This window comes from Coloeus monedula (genome assembly GCF_965178545.1).
Source record: "Coloeus monedula genome assembly, chromosome: 9".
NCBI lineage: Eukaryota > Metazoa > Chordata > Aves > Passeriformes > Corvidae > Coloeus > Coloeus monedula.
The window spans coordinates 28,832,914-28,852,064 of record NC_138789.1 but is presented as its reverse complement, the minus strand read 5'-3'; the positions used below and the strand labels follow the sequence as shown (position 1 = coordinate 28,852,064).

At 41.5% G+C, this 19,151-nt stretch overlaps 1 protein-coding gene across 6 annotated transcripts in view; it reads right to left on the bottom strand.

The window, feature by feature from the left end:
- The window catches only part of FGGY (FGGY carbohydrate kinase domain containing), a 258,204-nt gene that overhangs the window by 44,139 nt on the left and 194,914 nt on the right, over nt 1-19,151 (bottom strand). For all 6 annotated transcript variants that reach the window (XM_082286809.1, XM_082286813.1, XM_082286810.1 and 3 more), the window contains one exon: nt 18,650-18,753. In XM_082286809.1, the coding sequence (XP_082142935.1) occupies nt 18,650-18,753 (104 nt within the window). The remainder of the gene's footprint in view (nt 1-18,649; nt 18,754-19,151) is intronic.

Here is a 19,151-nt window from a genome sequence, read left to right as displayed (position 1 = left end):
AGGCCCAGCACGCACCAGAAACTGAGATGGTGGAACTTGGGTCCCAGCACTTGCTCCAAAGACTAATTGTGAATTCCCCACTGGTTGAACATGGAATTCTTGCAGCAGAGGCTGGAGGAGACAGGCCATCCATGCCCTGCCAGGCTACCTGCTTCTCTTGGAAGCAGGATCCATGTTTCCTCCTCTTCCAGGACCACATATATATACCCAAGTTAGACACAGCCATGATTTCACTGGGAAAAGAGAACAGCAGTGCAGTCCTACACCATCCCATGATTTATGCTGCACTTCCCACTGATGATGGCTAAATCTGCAACTGTGTGTTCTAGAAAGTGGGAACTACTAGCAGAGAAGGATACAAGAGAACTAATTGCCTAACAAAATCAGTCTGTGTGTTTCCAATGCTGAAGAGCAAAACCAGAGGTCTTAGTCAATGGGACAATGGGTTTTTTTTGTATTTAGACCTCGCTCCTCAATAGCAAAATTCTAGACCCATTGAAGGATGCTCAAGGTTTGCTGTTGACTTCAATAAAGCCTGGACTTCACATCAAAATAGTTTTGAGAATAATTAAAAATTCAGGCCTGTTCCTGTTAAACTTGATGCACATTCTCTCTATATTTAAACAGGCTGAACTTTAAAGGCAGTTTTTACTAGCAACTAGGGAATATGCTCCAAGATGCAGTTTACTGGCATTTGTGCATCACACATGTTTAGTAAATACAGCAGCAGGGAGGTTGCTGCACAAACAATAGTCTGCTCAAGCCATAAACTTACAGTACAGCTGATTCTTGTCGGGAAGTTAAGTAGGAAAACAAAACAACAAAAATTTGTTTTTCAAAATCCATCACCACAGTGTCAAGAAATGCTGGTTTCTCTCAGGAACACATCTAACAAATCTGGGAATCCTGCTTGGTTCTCCCATGTCAGCTCTAATGCCCTGACTTACTCTCCCTACAGATGTATGTGCACATGTGTGTCTGTGTGTCTGTGCAAGATTTTGGCTGACTAAACCCATTAGAGCAAGAATAGCTGCACTGAATTTACAAAGGCATTTATGACTCCAAGTGGACGAAGCTACGTCAAAAACATCGCAAGGACATTTGGTTTTGTTTTGTTTTCTCTTAAAACTACAAATTAATACAGCTTTGAGTTTTCATCACCTCGATGGGGCAAGCCTTCTTTTACGATTTCAATAACAAAATGAAGTGCAACAAAAAGCAAATCCTAAAACAAACTGATTTTTAGACCAATTCCAATTCACTGACCTTACTGAGAATGCAGCATGTGGTCAAAGTTACCAGTCAGTATCTGCTCTGAACTAGTGATAGAAGCATGGGGAGAACCCGAACATCCCAACTCATTCCCATCCTATAGCTATGGACACAGCACAGTGTCCCAGTAGGTGACAAAGAACATGTAGGGCAGAAGGGGCCTGGGGGTTTGAAGTCTCATCTCAAAATATTTGTGATGCAGCAAACCTTGCAGTGTTCTGCAGCCTGCCGAAGGAAAAATCTGGTTATGCCAAAGGGATCAAGCTGAAAATCTGCTGTGTCTCTGAAAAAACCAAGTAGCCAAAAGACATTAAAGGCATCAAAATACTTTATGAAATCAGGGGAAAGTCTAAACATCAAGAAGGACAATAGAGTTTATAAAATAAAAAACAAAACCCACACCTTTTCTCTGTCATTAGTCCACAATTTACCAAATTGTTCTGTAAGTCTGACAACACCAAGATGTTTAGATTAATTAAAAGACCAAATTCTCCCTGCAGCCAGTACTTCTGACCTAGTGTTTTGGACAGTCACAGGAATTTAGGACAGGATATTTCCATGCTGGCTCTTCTCACATTACACTGAGACCTTCCTATCCTCTTACTACTGAAGTACCGTTTGTACACATTCCAGCAAACTTTCAACACATGAGCACAGCAAACGAGGGCATTGGGAATTGCCACACTGATGAATAAAGCCAGCAGGGCACTTGGTTATCAGTTTTGTTGCTGTGGGAACTTTTAACTGGAATAAAGAACAAGGGCTGTCATGTTGGGCTTTACTGATGATAGGGCATCATCAGATTTCCCATATCCCCCTTTCACTTAAGGAGATTAATTCACATTTTGCAGACTCTGGGCTTTGATGCACATGGAAAGGAGGAAAACTGGGAATAACAAACTCCCCAAAACAGACACACAATCTTTGAGAAGCAACAGGGTGAGCATCCTCCTGTAGCTATATGCATCAGAAACAGCAAATGGTTTCCATTTCCCCTCCTTGAAATATTTGGACGGTGATTAAATCTTTCAAGCCACGCAGCTGGCATTTGTATTTTCATAATAAAAAGTCCTAATTCTGTTTGAGTATACATCTCACCCAATCCCACTAAAACACACGACTAGACAGAGGCATAAGGTTGGAGAAACAGTGCAAAGTTTGCTGCAGAACCCAGAAGAAAAGAAAAGCACAGTTTGCCAGATTCAGGGCTATTTTGGTTACACTAACACCACGTCTCTTTTACAGCTTTCAATTGCCTTCAGACATTCTTATGGCGGTATAGGAGGATCAATGTCATTATTTTTTTTTCCTTTAATGAGCTTAAGAAAATCCTTAATCTTTTTAGTAGAAAAACAACATGTGTTTCAGATTAATGGGCAATTGATTTTTGTTTTTAAAGCAAATAAGAGATGTCATCCTTCTCTGGAAGTTAAAATACAAATTCAAAGGGAGCCCAAGATTTTCTGCCTTCCATTTAACTGAAATTCCTCCTGTGACACACTCCCACTGTGAGACATAGTAACAGTTATTATCTTCTATATAGAGTGAAACTGAAACACAGAGAGGATATCCTCTGCTAGAGGTGAGAGTGATCTCTGCACAATTAATGCAGCAGGAATTTGAAGACAGAAGATGAGAGGAATCTGAACCTGTTCAGACTTTGAGTCATAAGCTGCATCTATAAATATTTCAGCTGAACGTGTTCACACAGAGACTGTTGCCCTCATGGGGGATGATGCCAACTTAGACAAGGATTACACCCAGACATGCAATTCCACTTCACAGTTATTCTGTCTGGGCATGGGGGGGAATCCTTTAGTGCACGGAAATGTCACCTTTCCCTGTCTCCCCAACACACACAGTCCTACTTGCTCAGCCCCATCATTTTGGGTGAAATGAGAACGGAGCAGTTCCAAGAGTCCTGCTCATTTGAAGGGGAAAAAAGAGTTCCACACCTTCTGAAAGGAAGAAGAAGGGAAATAAAGTTCTCTCTGGGTGGGTTTAACCTCAGCATGTGCCTTATAAAAGATCATACTAATATGTAAGATATGTAAACATTATAGAGCAATCAGAAACAAATGAAAGGATGAATTCAGTTTAACAATATTCAGCTGTGGTGCAACTGCCAGAAGGCACTTTTTGTTATGAATAGATCATTTGGATGAGTTACAGGCCAGACTTGAACCCTGGCGTGCGCTGGGAAAATCAATGTCAAACTACCTAAGATCAGAAGGTATCAGCAGCACATCTGGCAGCCCACAGAAATGAAAAATGTTTTTAAAATATAAAAGGCTATATAAAACTAAGGTAAGGTAAGAAAGGACCTGCTTAAATGGCACTAATACAAGATCTGTAATGTATTTAATTTAGATTAGTCCTTCCCACTTGCCTCTCCCTTTAAAACAAAGGCAGGCAAAAAAATCCACTTCTGTTAGAAAAGTCTACCTGGAAAAAAGCAGGAGAGGCCAATTCACAGCTCATGTGAGTGAATCAGGGCAGCCAGTGCCTTTAACCCAAGTTCAGCTTTCAGGACTGTCCCCGAATCCAAGGACAGGACAGAACACAGACCTTCACAGACAAGCATCACCTGGGCATCCAGCCACGCCATCAAATGAGCAAGTGGCACTGTGACATTTGTTTTACTTAGCTTTGTTTTCCTGGACCAGCCATAATGATCAGGCACATGCTTGTGTTTCCTCCTCAGCTTTATGTAAATGTTACGGCAATCAGAGACAAGATAAAATAAAACACGCCGTGCTGGAGAGAGCAGTTTTGTGGAAGCATGAATTTCAGCAGAATTTTCTTCCCTAGTTAACACCATCTGTTGCTGGTGTAGGCTTACTCAAACTCCTTCAGTAACACTGACAGAGAATTTGGAGAATTTGGCTATTACCTGAAAAGCAAGTCTTTATGTTAGAAAGATACACTGCTACACCCATCTTCTGCCATTTTAATTTCTGCTTCCTAATACCGAGCTTCTGATATGTGGCAGCATTCTGGTATCACTATCAGATTCTCTATCTACTTGCAATATGCCACAGACACAGGAAATCACATTTCTGTGGGACTGTTCTTGACTTACACTCACTCCCATGAAAGCAACTTTAATCCTTTATTCTACTTTTAGAGTCAAGTCACATTAGAGTCAAAACTTTTTAAGGTAATTATTTGTTAAGGAGAAGCTAGGTCAGAAAATTTGTTTGAAAATCACCTCACTTATCAGCTTCTCTAGCCAGAAATTCAGAATAACAGCTGCTTTTGTTAGGCTAAGACAGGTATGAAGAAAAGATCTAAGATATTAATGGAGAGAGCAGAGAAAGAAACAAGGAAAAGCACCGTATCAGTCACCAACTAATAAATGCTCTTTACAGTTCTGGACTTTGATCATTGACAAGTCAAATACTTTCATTAACTTTTCTGCTGACTTTTAACTTTCAAAGTTTCTGACTGACTGTGGATTGAGAATACTGACAGTCATTCAATTCAGAGGCTTTACACCAGTGCATAAAATCCTGTATTAAGAAAACTCTATCATTTTGCTTCTGCTGACAGATGGGTCTTAGAGAGCTACTCGACCCCAACTCTCTGACAAAGAATGAAAGAGATTCATAAAAAAAAAAAGGAAAGAACTCAAAGGGAAACCCAAGAATGTTTCATTTCTAGGTTTCTGGTTCAAACTTAGGTCATAGTAATAGCTACTGAATGTGTGATTTAATAACAGCACTTGCTGGTGGCATATAGATATATATACATATATATAAACTGGGCAAAGCTGGGGCATGAAATTGTGTTTTCAGTGAACTGATGCCTACTCTAAAATTGCCACCCTGGCATTATTTCTCAAGCACTAAATGGGTTTAAAACTAAGCTTCCCCATAACTCTGGAGGCAATTTTCTAAGTTAAATGTATGGTGCACCAAGTCAACTTCTTAAAATATATCTATTAGTAGTAGTAATTACATATTAAACACAAAACAGTATTCTACCTTTAGCCTGGTGTAAGATATATTTAAGAAAATAAGGTCTTGGAACATAAGAAATGCACTTCAGGACACAAAGGAAATTAAAATGTATTAATATTCCAATTCCTACAGGTCATATACTGCCAGCAATTTATTTGCTTATATTTTAAGCTCAGGTCCCCTGGCCATCACGGCTTTGCTATGCAGCTGCATAGCTTGTGGTGGGCAAGTCACCAGCGCTGCTCCACGTGACAGGCTGGCATCCCCTGAGCCATCCTCAGTGACAGATTTATTCTGCAATGATATTAAGACCAGACCACAAAAATCTTTGCACAGAGCTCACTTTATCCCACTGGAAGGATGGAAGTTACACAAGTGACAACAACAACAGAGAGGGAATGAGGACTTTGGGGTTCTGCCTGAGCACAGCCATCCATGGATTATTTTGTGACCTGTTTACAGGGAGCTGAAGAATTCTGGCTCAGGGGATACGAAACACTTCCATAAATGCCTCACTGAGTACGCACCTCATCATTTATTGCCAAGGCTGTGCCACAGAGACCTGGGAAGTTCAATCCCCTTTGTAATTATTTCCCAGACAAAACTCTCAGTAAAACTAGGAGACACAAATGAATTCCTAGAGACCACTGTTACCTCTTACTCCAAGTAGTAACCTGCGTGGGAAGGGCAGCAAAATGTGAATGACACAAATGCAGAACTATTTCTAATTTTCTGAATTCTCCATAAAATATTAACTAGTCTACAAACTAGAGACCAAACCAGGTATGTGATTAATGTGCAGTAAAGAAACCACACTCCCAGGGCAACTTGATTGCTTCATCTCTGAAAATATTTCAGGTGAGTTATACATTGGGACTATATACTGCACAACCCAGCTTTGTATCTAACAAGAACTAATAATTTCAGTAAAACTTCACTGAGTTTATTAAACATTTGCACAGTTAGATTTTTTTCAAGGCTAAATAAGGAAAGGTATTTGAAAAAAAATTAAAACTTACAATTTTTAATAAAAGAATAGGTGGACTCAGAATAATATTAGTCAACTTGTACTGAGTTTATATTTATTGGTATAAAGAGGAATTCATCTAGACCAGCAGAAGGGAAGGAGAAAGAAAAAGAGAAGAAGGAGGAGGAACAGAAGCAGGAGAAGAGGAAGAAGGTACTGGTTCTTAAAACAGTTAGAACACATCAATTAAAATGTTGTTTAAAACTGACTACAACAACAAAAAAATCACATTTAGCAAAAACCAAAACCACTTCTGTTTTACTCAGCAGTATTTTAAAAATGCAACAGATCAGGCAGGGAATAAAGAGGTCACAGGCTGCACTTGTATGAGCAGCTTTTCTGGAGAAACTAAAACCAGTTTGAAGCTATATTTCTGAGAAAAGCTTCTGACAGTGGATGCTCTGGGGCTGAACCAACTCACTGCTGTCCTCAACAGAGCCCAGACCCCCTGCACCTCCTGAGGCCCATTTTCAGGCAGCAGCCAGGTCTAGCCTCTTCATCTGAGCTGGCTGTGGGTATTTTTTCCAATAGGCTGCATCAATTTTCAGCCCAAGGTATGTTTGGTATTAGAATGTCTTAGGGTACAGCCACACAAATAAATTATTATGGGCAAAACTTGGAGGTCAGTTGCCCAGCAAAACCACCTCTACTCATCATCTCTCTGTGGTGTATGGTGTGACAGATCCCAGGGACCTGGCACATTTCACAGGAAACCAGGGCCAGGAGTGCTGCTGGGGAGTTGCTGACATGCTACAAATACTCACTATAGATTACCCAGTCCATTTCTTCAGCTGCCCCTACTCTTATTTCACGATCGCACAAAAGGATTTTAAAAACTTATTTTTGCTTTTTTTTTTAATACCAGTCTTATGAAAGAAGCTGGCAATGATATCAGCTTCAAACATTAACCAGTCAAGTTGGACAATTGATACTTGTTTTAAATAGAACAATACTTTTCACATTATTAAATCCTGCCATTTTCCCAAGGGGACAATGGAGTGCAAGACTGGTACCTACCTCTCCTACTGTAAACTTTTGACTTTCTCTCTTTGTACTCAAACCTCTAAATTCAAAAGCAGAATATAAAACCAGGAAAAAAATGAAAATTACACTGGAAGCAAAAAACATTCTTCATTTTGTTTGCATTACTATTATCTAAGTAAAAATGGTGAGATGTTAATAAAACAGAAGTTGAGAGGGCCATGTCTGAATGTGTTCCTCAAGTCCTGTTCCAGTTCTTTGCTGAATTATACCTGCTGTTTCCAGAAGACAGGAGCTGTAATGGGACATGAGCATTTGGAAGTTGGCCACTTAAAGCACAAGCTAGAAGAGGAGCATCAGGAGCATTCACTAACCACCCTACCAGGCCACCTGTAGCCCCTTTGAGAGAAACAACCAGAGAGGGGAAATACAAAAATCAATACTGTGGAATAGACACGAAGTTCTCAACCTTCTATGAGATCTTCTGCCAACGATCTCCCGACCATGACTTTCCTGAACCACTGTGAGCAGCAGACTGTCAGGTTTCCATTTGTGTGGGTGCAATTCACCCATGAAGCATCAAAAACCCCTGAATCATATCTGTGAATCAGGGTCACAAACCCCACACGTGATGGAAGAGAACAGCAGCTTGGGGTTAGGGAGCTCTGCCACCTTGGAAAGCTGAGACTCCTGTCAGAAAGAGGCAAGTCCTGGATCAGCTCGGGATCTAACAGATGATCTTCTAAAAAATGTCATAACCTAAAAAGGGTCAGAGGTGTAGATGTATGTGTTTCCTTTCTAGAGTAATGGTGCTGTTTGCTTTGTAGAACGAAGGGTGTCATGAGGCACTGTCAGATGGCTGAGACTGGACTCAAGAACAGGGAATCATTCCCAGAGAGGGGCTGGAGCAGGGGGATCAAGCAAGTTCTGTATCAGCACAAGGAGAGCCCAGGAGGGTCTAGGGAGCAGTGTCAGATTATCAGGTCACTCAGAGTCATTGATGAGAGGGGTCTCCAGGAGCACAGACAAGTCTAAGCACAGCATCTGCCTCTGGAACTGTCCCTGGGTTTGCTGTCCCTGGACACAGGAAAAAACAAACCCTGGTGTCCTCCACAGAAAGTCTGCACCCCTGTGAAGCTTTTCTTCCTCGTGTGTGAGGTTAACCTCCTGTGTTTATTCCAGGAAGCAAACCTGGAATTAAGCCTGGGACAGCTTGAGAGTTTCAGCTCTGGAAGAAGTTAAATGGGATTGAATTCAGGGGTAATCAGTCCAGACTCAGTCAACATCCACCATTTCCTTCTGCCTCAATCAGAGATGCAAGAACTTCAAAAGTCTTGTCAAGGACCCTGACTGAATGCTCAGCTTTGCAACAAACCCTTTAAATTAGATGAATTTTGACTGTTCCAAGCTTAAATGTTCACATCCATTTACTTCTGCTTTTTATCAGTATCCATTAACACTAAATTTATTTATGTTTCAGCTTGGGAAAGTACACAATGGACACACAGTAGCCTATGATCCTTTTCTTTGTATTCCCAAAGGTCAAGGTTTCTTTCAGAAATTGGTAAAAAAAGACCTTTAATCTGTTAAATTTTGTTTTCAAAATCCAAAACAGAAAAAAAAAAAGCCCACATTTGTGATGGATTCAGATGCTTTTTGCTAAGCACTTAAGCACTAACAGTTCTGCATTGATTTATTTTATTGTTTTATTTAGTGAAATGTCTGGATACAGATATACACATTAACCTTTTCTTTTTTTTTTTTTTTTTGCTCATATTTACTGTGTCGCCTTCCTTGAAATGGGAACTACAAGTGCTTTGATAAATGGACTGAAAGGTTGTCTGGTTACCCCATGGCTTCTCCTTGTGTCCTTGCTGAAATGCTATTCTGGACCCTTCTGCAGCAGTGCTGCTCCATGACTCACAGCAGTTACTTCTGTGCCTCTCAAAACAATAGTTCACTGGGGATCCAGGGCCTCAAATGAGCTACAACCATTTATTCCACCCATTTATTTTTACTTCTCCTCCAATGATAGATATTCACTGTCATGAAATGCCAGTTTGTGTGAAGATCATAAATCTTCCAGCACAGACAACTAATTGCAGGCCATTTTAACTATGCACTTGATAACGCTACAATTTGCTGCTGTGGTAAGTTAAATCCCTTAAAACTCATCACAGTATGAACTAACTTTTCTCATGTTTAAAAAACAAAATCAAACCCCAAAAGCCACATAGTGCCTTCTAACCTGTTGTTAACAGTGGGCAGTAACAGGTGGCTTAGTGAAGATCACAGGAACACCGTGAACATACAATAATAACTCTCACAAAAATGTCCTCCCAGCCTCCAGTGAGATGAAGTTCAAGCAAATTTCTGCTCTTACTTTCAACCAACACAAGAAACCAAGTCTTCAGAAGTGACTGGTACTGCAAACAAACCCCACCTCTCAGTTTTCATGAACAAAAGCTCCATTTGTGCACTAGAAAATAAATTTACTATAATGACAACTTAGAGACCAGTGCATGTCTTTTACAAGAACACTGGACTTTTTTAAGTGTCTCAGAGTTATTCCTTTAGCTCATAGCCCTTTAAACTTCAGTTCTGGTTCCTAAACAAACATCTTTTAGATACTTCTTGCAGAAGGATCTTATTTTAGGAGACTACCAAGACCTCATCCCAACCTTTCAGGTTGGGAACTGTGCACATGGAACAGCTGTGTCACAAATACCAAAACAAACTCTACCCCTAAATGGTACCTGAGAAAAGCCCTCCAGGACTCCCAACCAAACTCTGAGGATTTCCAGGCAGGCCCAGTCCTTGTCACCATGGCTGGATGCCCACATACCTTAAGGACTTTCTTACTTATTTATTGCATAATACAGTTCATTTTAGAGATTTTCCTTTTTCCCCACTATCTAAGTGTTCCTTCTACATCAGTGAAGGCCACTACCAACAACAGTATCATGCCTACAGCTCAATAAATCCTCTGCAATACCCCTGGAGTTGGAAGCAGATTTACATTATATGGGATATGCATTCACACACTATTTAAAACATACTTTTAAACATTTGAATAACTAAATGGGTAAATCCTGAGGACCTTACCCAGTGTTTATTCAGCCCTTACTTACTGAGACAAATTCCCAAGGACAGAGTAAACAGTGAGAGAGGACCTCAGGCCTTTACCCACAGCTATAAACAATGAACTCAGCATAAACTGTGATTCCCAGCTGACACTGGGAGAAAAGCAGCAGTTAATGCTTCTCCCCAGTTTGCTTCCAGAGTGATTATATGAGAAGAGATTTACTTTCTCCCTAAAAGAACTTGCCCCATCCACAGCTGGAATAGCAACAAGGAACTTAGATGAAGAACTACTGATTCATGAGACAATGAATAGAATTGGAAATGGAGGGGAAAAGCCTTAATAAGAGGCCTGATGCCCAAAGACTGATGGAATTTGTCTGTGTGGGGAAACTTTTGCTGTTAAGAGGAATAAACAGCACAGCATCTATACCCCCTTGACCATGGAGCCCTTAATACTCAGCACTCTTGTATCACACCTTGCATTGGAAAGATGTTTGTCTGCACGGCTTTGTGCTCACAGTGCAAGTAGAGGAACTAAAGAAAAGCAATCATCTGACAGAATCATAGAGCAAACCAACTCACTACAAAATATGGGATTTTGACCCCAGTTTTCACAACCCTCATTGCAAATAAGGCAAATTCCAAAATTTTAAAACTAACAGAAAACCCTTAAGTTGCTTTTCATACAATTATTGTATTCCCTCGAAAATTCCATTTTGTTGTTCAGGGCCCAGAAACAACCTATGAGATGACCAAGAATATCCCTTATCATATTTAATTTATATTTTATTCTTTTACGGTTATTGTAAGAAAAGGAGCACAAAATTGAATCCTTTTTGTTCTCCCTGAGATCCAGACACACAGAGCAAGCAGCCTGTTCAGTAAACTCGTGCCTACTCACAGAAACGAGAGACAAGGGATCTGGAAAGGTCATTCATTATACATACTTATGCTTGTGATCTGAGAAAAATCCCCTATCCAGCTCTCCTTGGAGCAGAACACTCCAGGAAGACACCTGGGGTTGCTCAAGACTTTGGGCTTCAGGCTAATCCATCCTTCTGGGTCTAGAGAGGAGTGATCAGATTTGGTTACTCTGCAGCCTTGATGGGGCTGTTGCACCTGTCAGATCTGATAGCATCACTCTGAAGAACACAGGAAAGGAAAACCGAAAATCTTCTTACAATGATAGGCTGCTGCTGCTGATGGACTTTTGTGAACAAAAATTAGAATACTGATACTTAAACAACAAACCAAAAGTAAGTTGCTTTGTCCTGTCCCCTACAATGGAGTGATGCTGTCATGTGAACATCAGTGATGAAAGACAAATTTAAAACTTTCCCAGAATCACATAATCCAGAATACAACCTCCTTCCTACAACAAAAGCAGCAAAATGCCCCACATCCTATTAAAATATACAGCTGTTACAGTTAAGAAACGAGGGAGCAAGGTGGCTTGAGGGCTTGATCTAATAACAGGTAACCTTCAATCCCACACTGCTTTAAGCAGAGAGGCCCAAATTAGGCAGCCCAATATTCCCAGTAGCCAGACCAGCTAAATCTTTGTAGTGTCAACATAGGAATGTAAGAAGCTCAGTCTCTCTTGCTCACTCTTTCTAAGGCAAAACATGGGGAAAGGAGGGAAGAACAGGAGAGGGGCCCTGCTAGCAGTCAGACCTGAAAAGCCCAACAACAGACACTGCAGGAAGAACTGTGGAATCACAGAATGGTTTGGGTTGGAAGGGACCTTAAAGACCATCCAGTTCCACCTCCTGCCTTGGGCAGGGACACCTTCCACTATCCCAGGTTGCTCCAAGCAACCCTGTCCAACCTGGTCTTAGACACTTCCAGGGATGGGGCAGCCACAGCTTCTCTGGGCAAGTATTCCAAAGGCTCAGTACCCTAAATCCAACACCCTGCTCCTCTGTGTCACACAGGGCAGTTTGCACTTAACCACAGCATGGAAAGCACCGAGTGTGTTGGAATGTTCAAAGTTTCCACTAATGCCAGTGAGTCGCCTCTTGAGTATCAGCCTTCATGGTTCTCCAAGCAGAGCATTTTTCAAAGCCTTCTCTCTGTCCACATCTGCTCTTTGAGTCTTTGAACTCAACTGATCTGTTCACCAAAGGCAAGGAGAGCTGAGTGTACAGTTTTGTGGGAATGTTACTAAGCATTATCTAGTTTATGTACAATAGAGATTAAATTGCTTTCAGAGACATTCCCCTGCACAGGTTGATTACCAGCAAAGCACTGGGGTACAAAACTTTGATGTCTCTGGACAGGTATATGCTAAATAGGAATGTCCCATTCTCCCCGTCACCAAGGCATACCTGAGCTTTGAATTATGCCAGGTCAGGAACAAAGGAATCTTGCTCATAACAAAAACTTTTAATAACTCACTGAGAAAGCCTCTCTTTCATCTCTGCCAAGCTTTAGGAAAGGCTGGGAGGCAAGCAGAAATAAACATTGTACAGACTCACCACTGCTGGCTCTAAAGTAAACTCTCCAACTTCCTATTTACATTTCAAGATCTTAAGCTTTGTGGTTTACTAGTTCTGCAAGTAAGTGCTTTGGGTTTTGGAGGCTGCCTGCACATGATCTCCCACCACTACTGAAGTCTTCCTAGCTTTTATTAATATAATAGGGAGGTCAGAAAAGCAACAATCTTTTATATGCCCTGCTAGCAGAAATATTTTACTTCTTGCTTTTCAAAAACAAAACAAAGCAAGCAAAGCATACAATGGCAAATTAATGCCAGCAAAGGGGATATTACAGTTGTGTTTGTTTCTTTTTGAAACCGAGGATGCTAGAACATGGAACAAGAGAGTTTCATTAAAAAGGGTGTGGAGGAGTTCTTTGAGGGACAAGTAAAAGAAGGTGGCAATTTTATGGATTTATAACCCTTCTAAGGCCATTGGCTGAAAAGGCACCTAAATAGGCTCTGTGACCTTTTCTACATAAGCCTAAATCTGTGTACACTAAGGACAGGCAACCTGCAACAACAGTCGTGAAGTAAATGTGGTTTTCATTTTATGCAGCCTTCCCTAAATGTAAAACATCTTCATTAGCTGGGAAGTCAGCACCGTGACTGCTGCCAAATGCAATATAGGAGGCAGCAGAACCGTGCCGAATGAGGACAGGGAGAGGGAGAGGCTCCTGCGACACTCAGTTCTTTCTCCCACTCCAAAGACTCTGGCTCTGTGGCTCATGTGCAGAACAGGCTTTACAGGAGAGAGGAATATTTAAAAAGCAAGAGGGTAGGGGCTTATCAATTTCATAAAGCTCACAAAGATAATTTCCCAAACTTGCCCAGGCTGCCCCAGCCTCACTAGGTCTGCTTTTGGTTTTATTTTTTCCCTCCTGCATTTCTGCCCCTTCTCCCGCTCGCCTGACCCTCCCACACCCAGCGCCTTTCCCCTGGTCAGGAGAAGGACAAATTGCTGCCTTTGCTAAAGGCTGGGTCGCAGCCAGCTGGCAGGGGCTGTGCTGCCCTGGGCTCCTGCCCTGTCCCCCCGGAGACCGCACGTTCCGAGTCAGGGATGCCTGAGCGGCGGGGGGAGCGTGCGAGGCTCGCCCGCGGTGCCATCCCACCGCACTGCCCGGAGCTGGCACAGCAGGCACCAGCCTTCGTCCCTGCAAGCTCTCCCCTCTTCACACATCGCTTCGAGCAGCTGAGGAGTCCCTGTGTGTGCAGTGATTACTCCAAAGGCTGCTGCTTTAACAACGTGGCATGTTCTGAAGAGGAGACTCTCGTATCAGAGCCAAAATATACTGAATCCACTTGCTGGTCTGGCTCCCACTGAGATTAGAGATCAGGCTCTGAGAACACTTTGAGCCAGCATGTCTCTGCTGTCTCCTCTCCAGGATGTACTGCAAAGGACACGTACTGTGCATGCTCTGGGGGTGGAAACGTGCTTTACACTCTATTTGTGTGAACAAAGCTGGCAGCTCGGGCGGATATTGTGGAGCAAAGAAGCTCTATTGTGTTTGCCAGTCATCACGAGAATCAAATGAACAAATTTAGAATAAGCAAATTGGGCTGGAGTTCCTTTAGCAGAAAACACTCAAAGTCTAGTCAGGCTTAGTGAAAGAGAGAATGGGATATTTTTCCTGAAATAATCCATAGTAAACATTGGGACAGCAAAATGATCTGCACATTTTGCTGTTCATGTAGTTGCTCTTTTAGTTCATGTATTAAATCTGAAAAGGTAGAAGATAAATTACTTGTGCCTCTCCAATTTAAAAAATAAAAAAGTGACTAAATTATACAGTTCGAACCACATCCACATTATCACCCAGGGAAAAAAGAATTGTGCAGCAAGCCAGGTGAGTCCGTTCCTAATGCCAAGAGTCACAGAAGTAACAAAAACAGATGCAAAAGAAGAGATTACATCTAAACTTGAAGAGACTCCTTGACAATCCCCAAAACGAGGTGTTGAGTACAGAGAACTGATAAAGAAGGAATGACTGAAGAAGAACACAGACCACATCACCAAATGAAGACAGAAAAAAAAATATCAGAGACTCTGGACATGAAGGAACTAAACCTTGTGCATCTGGGACTCAAAATGCCAGCCAATTCAGACTCCCCCCATCAATAAGCTGAAATTAGGCCAGGGAATGTTCCCATTGGAATCTGCTCTCGCTACTTTCTTCAGCTGGGAATCAAAAAAGGTGCTGGAGCAAGAACAACAAATATTTTCATGATGTACAATTTTGCCCTGCAAAAGCATGCTTGTGTCCAGGACTGGGACATGGCAATACAGAAATCTCTGCCTGAAATCCTCCCGATCACATAAAGGTTTCAGAAGAAAAATAATTTTTGAAACCTTTAAAATACCCCATAAAACCCTAAGACACTGGCAGGAAGACAGGCTTTTAGGGAAGCCAATTACCTTATTCCCAGAAGTTGGGCATGTCTGTTAGACCCATGCAAACTGCAAGTTAGGAATAACAGGCAAGCTCCTGTTTCAGTGCCTCAAACCTGCTGTGATTTTGCTGGGAAAAACTACTCACACATTTTGTGTAGTCGCCATGGCTACACAGGGAAAGGCTCCTGAAAGTTCCGAAGCCACGTGTGGGTGCTGGAGCTCGGAGCCTCTGCCTGCAAAGCACGATGGCAGTGGCAACCCACCAGGAAAGTCAGGGAATACCCTTGGGCACAAGAGATCAAACCCGCAGGGACGAATCCCAGCCCCAAACAAAGGGACAATCCTTCACAAGTGAAAGAAGAGCTTATTTGCCATTCCAAATGCAAATTCTACCCATGACTTTTGCTAGGGCAAAGGAGGCAGCAAAGAATCATGTAAAATGCATAACTGTCCAAAAATATTCAGAAAACCATCTTTTCTTTTCTTTTTCCTCATGGATAATGGATGAGCCCTGAGGTGGCAGTGACTTTCAGCAACCAACAGCTCAGACCTGGGCTGGGGTCAATAACCACTACAACATGCATTTTGCTGCTTTCATGAGCTATTCAACAGAAACACAAAAGTCTCTGTATCTGATTACCCCAAACTCAGTGGTTAATTCCGAAAGTGTATCCTCACTTAAAAATGGTAGCTCCACCACAAATTATACTCTTATGGCCATGAGTAAAATTAGGTTCCACATTTGTACTTTCTAAAATATCAAAGGCATGATTAGCAAAGTCTTTTGTTTAAGATCTCTAGAGTCCTGGAGGTAATGAAAACTGGGTCGAGGAGCAGTTTCTCTGGAAGTTTAAAGTAAATGCTGTGTTCAAGCATTACCTGCTCCTGTGACTCATGGAGTACTTGGACTAGAGAATGGAACTACTGTACCAACACACATATACCAGGAGCTGTCCCTCTGCCCTGACCAGAGGAGGAGGAAGGGGTGGAAAAGAAAGGCATGGCAGATGATTTTGAACAGTTTCCTGTTACGGCCCCTTGAAAGAAACCCAGCCGTCCTTTCCCCCTGCTTTCTGTTTGCTGAATTTCTCCTGACAGTTGGCTCCTTCGTTTGCCAGAACCACAACAAAGGACGGCCTTGAGTTTCCACACAGGCCATTTTCTCCCTCTCTCGTCTCTGATCATCTCACAAAGGTATTATTGTTGCTGGCTCACTGGGGCTCAGTGCACCTGAGGCACATCAAAGGCACTTTTTAATGCCCGCCTGACCACACAGGTCTCTCTCCCACTGCATTAAATTAAACTCGATGATTAATCTCTGTAGCCCTCGGGGTCCCTTGGTGCACACAGAGAGAGAAAATATATATTTCTATCAAAACACAAGTATAATATACTTTCATTTTATAGCCCTAATTAAAAAAAGGAACAGCTAATTTCGGCCAAATGCAGCTGCATATAGGTCTCATTAAAACACAAATACAGCTGCTCTGTGTGCTCCATGTTCACTTCATGCAGCCTGTGCAGGTAATAGATAAAAGAACAGAAAACTAAAATCCTTTCACAGATTAGATCCAGAGGAGTTTAGAATTTGCTCATTGTCTGCTGGCTAGAGATTGTTATACCCCTCTGTGTGCAGATGAGTGAAAGCAGGCAGTTAAGGAAATGATTATAAAATGCTGAGTAGGTAGATTTAAGCAGAAATCTACTTACATCTAGCAAAATCTGCACAAGCACCTATTCCTGAATTTGCACTGAAGTGATTAAAAGCTTTAAAAGGTTCTGCCTCGTGCAGTCTGCGTCAGACTTTGGGGTTGCTTTGACGACAGAACATCAACATGGACTTTATCACATCCCGTTTGCTACATTAGCATATTTAATGGAGCCACGACTCTCATGGTTGTGGAGTGTGCACACAAAACGTGTTAGTATTGATGTGCTGTGCTCTAGTTGGGAAGTCAAACAATCCACAGTTGTGAACTGAGTCTACGTTAGAACTTACCAATGTACAAATATTAAAAATTAATAAATAACCACACACATCTCCTCCTCCAGGGCTGGTTGTACTAAAGGAATGAGCCAGAGCCAGCTGGCCCACTGCCAGCTACCCAACATTGCCCTTAGACCTTTGGGGGAAGCTGCCTATGAGCTCCTCAGCTCACTGCAGTCCAGTACCATGTCTCTATTAACTCATTGTAACAATTTAAACTAACTCAGCTAAATGAAACAGGTTAGGAAAAGTTCACTCAAACAGCTTCTACTGAAAGGGCAGAAACCTCCATCAAAAAACCTGGAAATAATGAAAGCAGTGGCAGAGCTTGAAGGGTGACTTCTTCTCCCAGGGTGCCCCACCTGCCCTATCACAGACAGACAGGTACCAGGGGAATTTTTCAAAGACAGAGCAAGCCAAGAGTGATGGAGTTTGAAGTCTGAAACTTTTGTGTAGGAAGGAACCAAAATATATTCCAGTTGGTCTACAGGATTTAAGCTCAATGTTGTGCTTCACAATAGTGGGATTATTCACGTCTTTAAATTCAATCATGTGCTAAAATGCTTTGCTGAACGACAATCCATGTGACAAGATCACCATTTGTTCATGCTCAAGATCACCATGGATTCATGCTGTTACTACAGAGACAACTTATTGTTAAGCCTGATGTTTTATTATCAGCCTCCTTTCTTCTTCTCTCCTGGAGCTTTCTCCATGAAGCATGTCAGTCCTCTCCAACACCTCTAGCACTCCCAGTGCCATTTGCTCCTTTTGGAAAAATCCAAGTTCTAATCAGTCTAAATTTAAGACCAAAATGAGTTTTAAATAAAAAATGTGGCAGAAAAGGGTACTTATCTAAATGGAATGCTCTCAGACTCATGCATTTTAAAACAGTATAAATTTCAAAAGCAGACACTAAATTTTAATTGCAATCTCAGAAAAAGCTTTTGTATTAATTCACTGAGAAAAATTAGCAAAGTGAAAACTGCTTATTGGGGGGTTTTCTTTCTTTTTAGTCATGATGTCTCATAATTCTATACACCATGGCAATTTTCAGAGGGAGAAGAATTTATATTGATTAAGGGAAGAGGTGGGGGAGCAGGGCTGTGCCTGAAAACGTGCCCTCCTTCTCCAAAGACGCTCTTCTGTAACACATTAGTGACAGGCTTGTCACAGATAACTCAGGCTCAGGCTTTGGCTCAGATTTCAGGCTGCTCTTTAAGCCACTCTGGCATCATGGATTTTACTTTCCATGTCATTTTTCAGTATTGATTTCTACTACTATTAAAGTTCTTGCTTAATAGCAAATGCACGGTAATTTATAATTAATATCCAAAGGTAAAGATAGAGTTACCAGAAAAAAATTCAAGGGAAAAAAGAAGTGGGTGAGAAGGACAAAGGTCAATTTTCCCTTCAAAAACATAAGTTAGTAAATTCTGCACAAATTAGGATGACACATACAACCTACCCCCATGTGGCATGAAGATGTTCCACAGATCATAGCGACTCGGGATGTAATCGGCTGGTTCTCACATGGAAGGTTATGTCCTTTCACATCTGCTCCAATTACTCCTATTAAAGTAAAATTAAAATTCTCTGTTAAAGAAGAACAAGCCACCCCTCACCAAACAGACCTTTCCTGCACTCAAATAATTGCTGAGTATCTCACACCACTGCCACTAATCAAGAAAGTCTACTTAGCCAATAAAGAAAATAATTTTATCCATCAGATTAAAATATTTATTCCAGATATAAGAACCCAAGATGATTTCTTCTACATTCATGTCTATCATCATAATTTTTAAGTGTTATTTTGCCTAGAACCTGACATTTATTCTCTTAGGTAGTTCACTGACATGCAGAATAAAAGTGCTCTGCTGTAGTGGCAGGCTGCAGATGTGTTTATTTGTTCACAGTTTATGTGTTTTGTCAGGGGGTGAGTTGGAGAAAGGGGTAACTTGGCAGGAGAC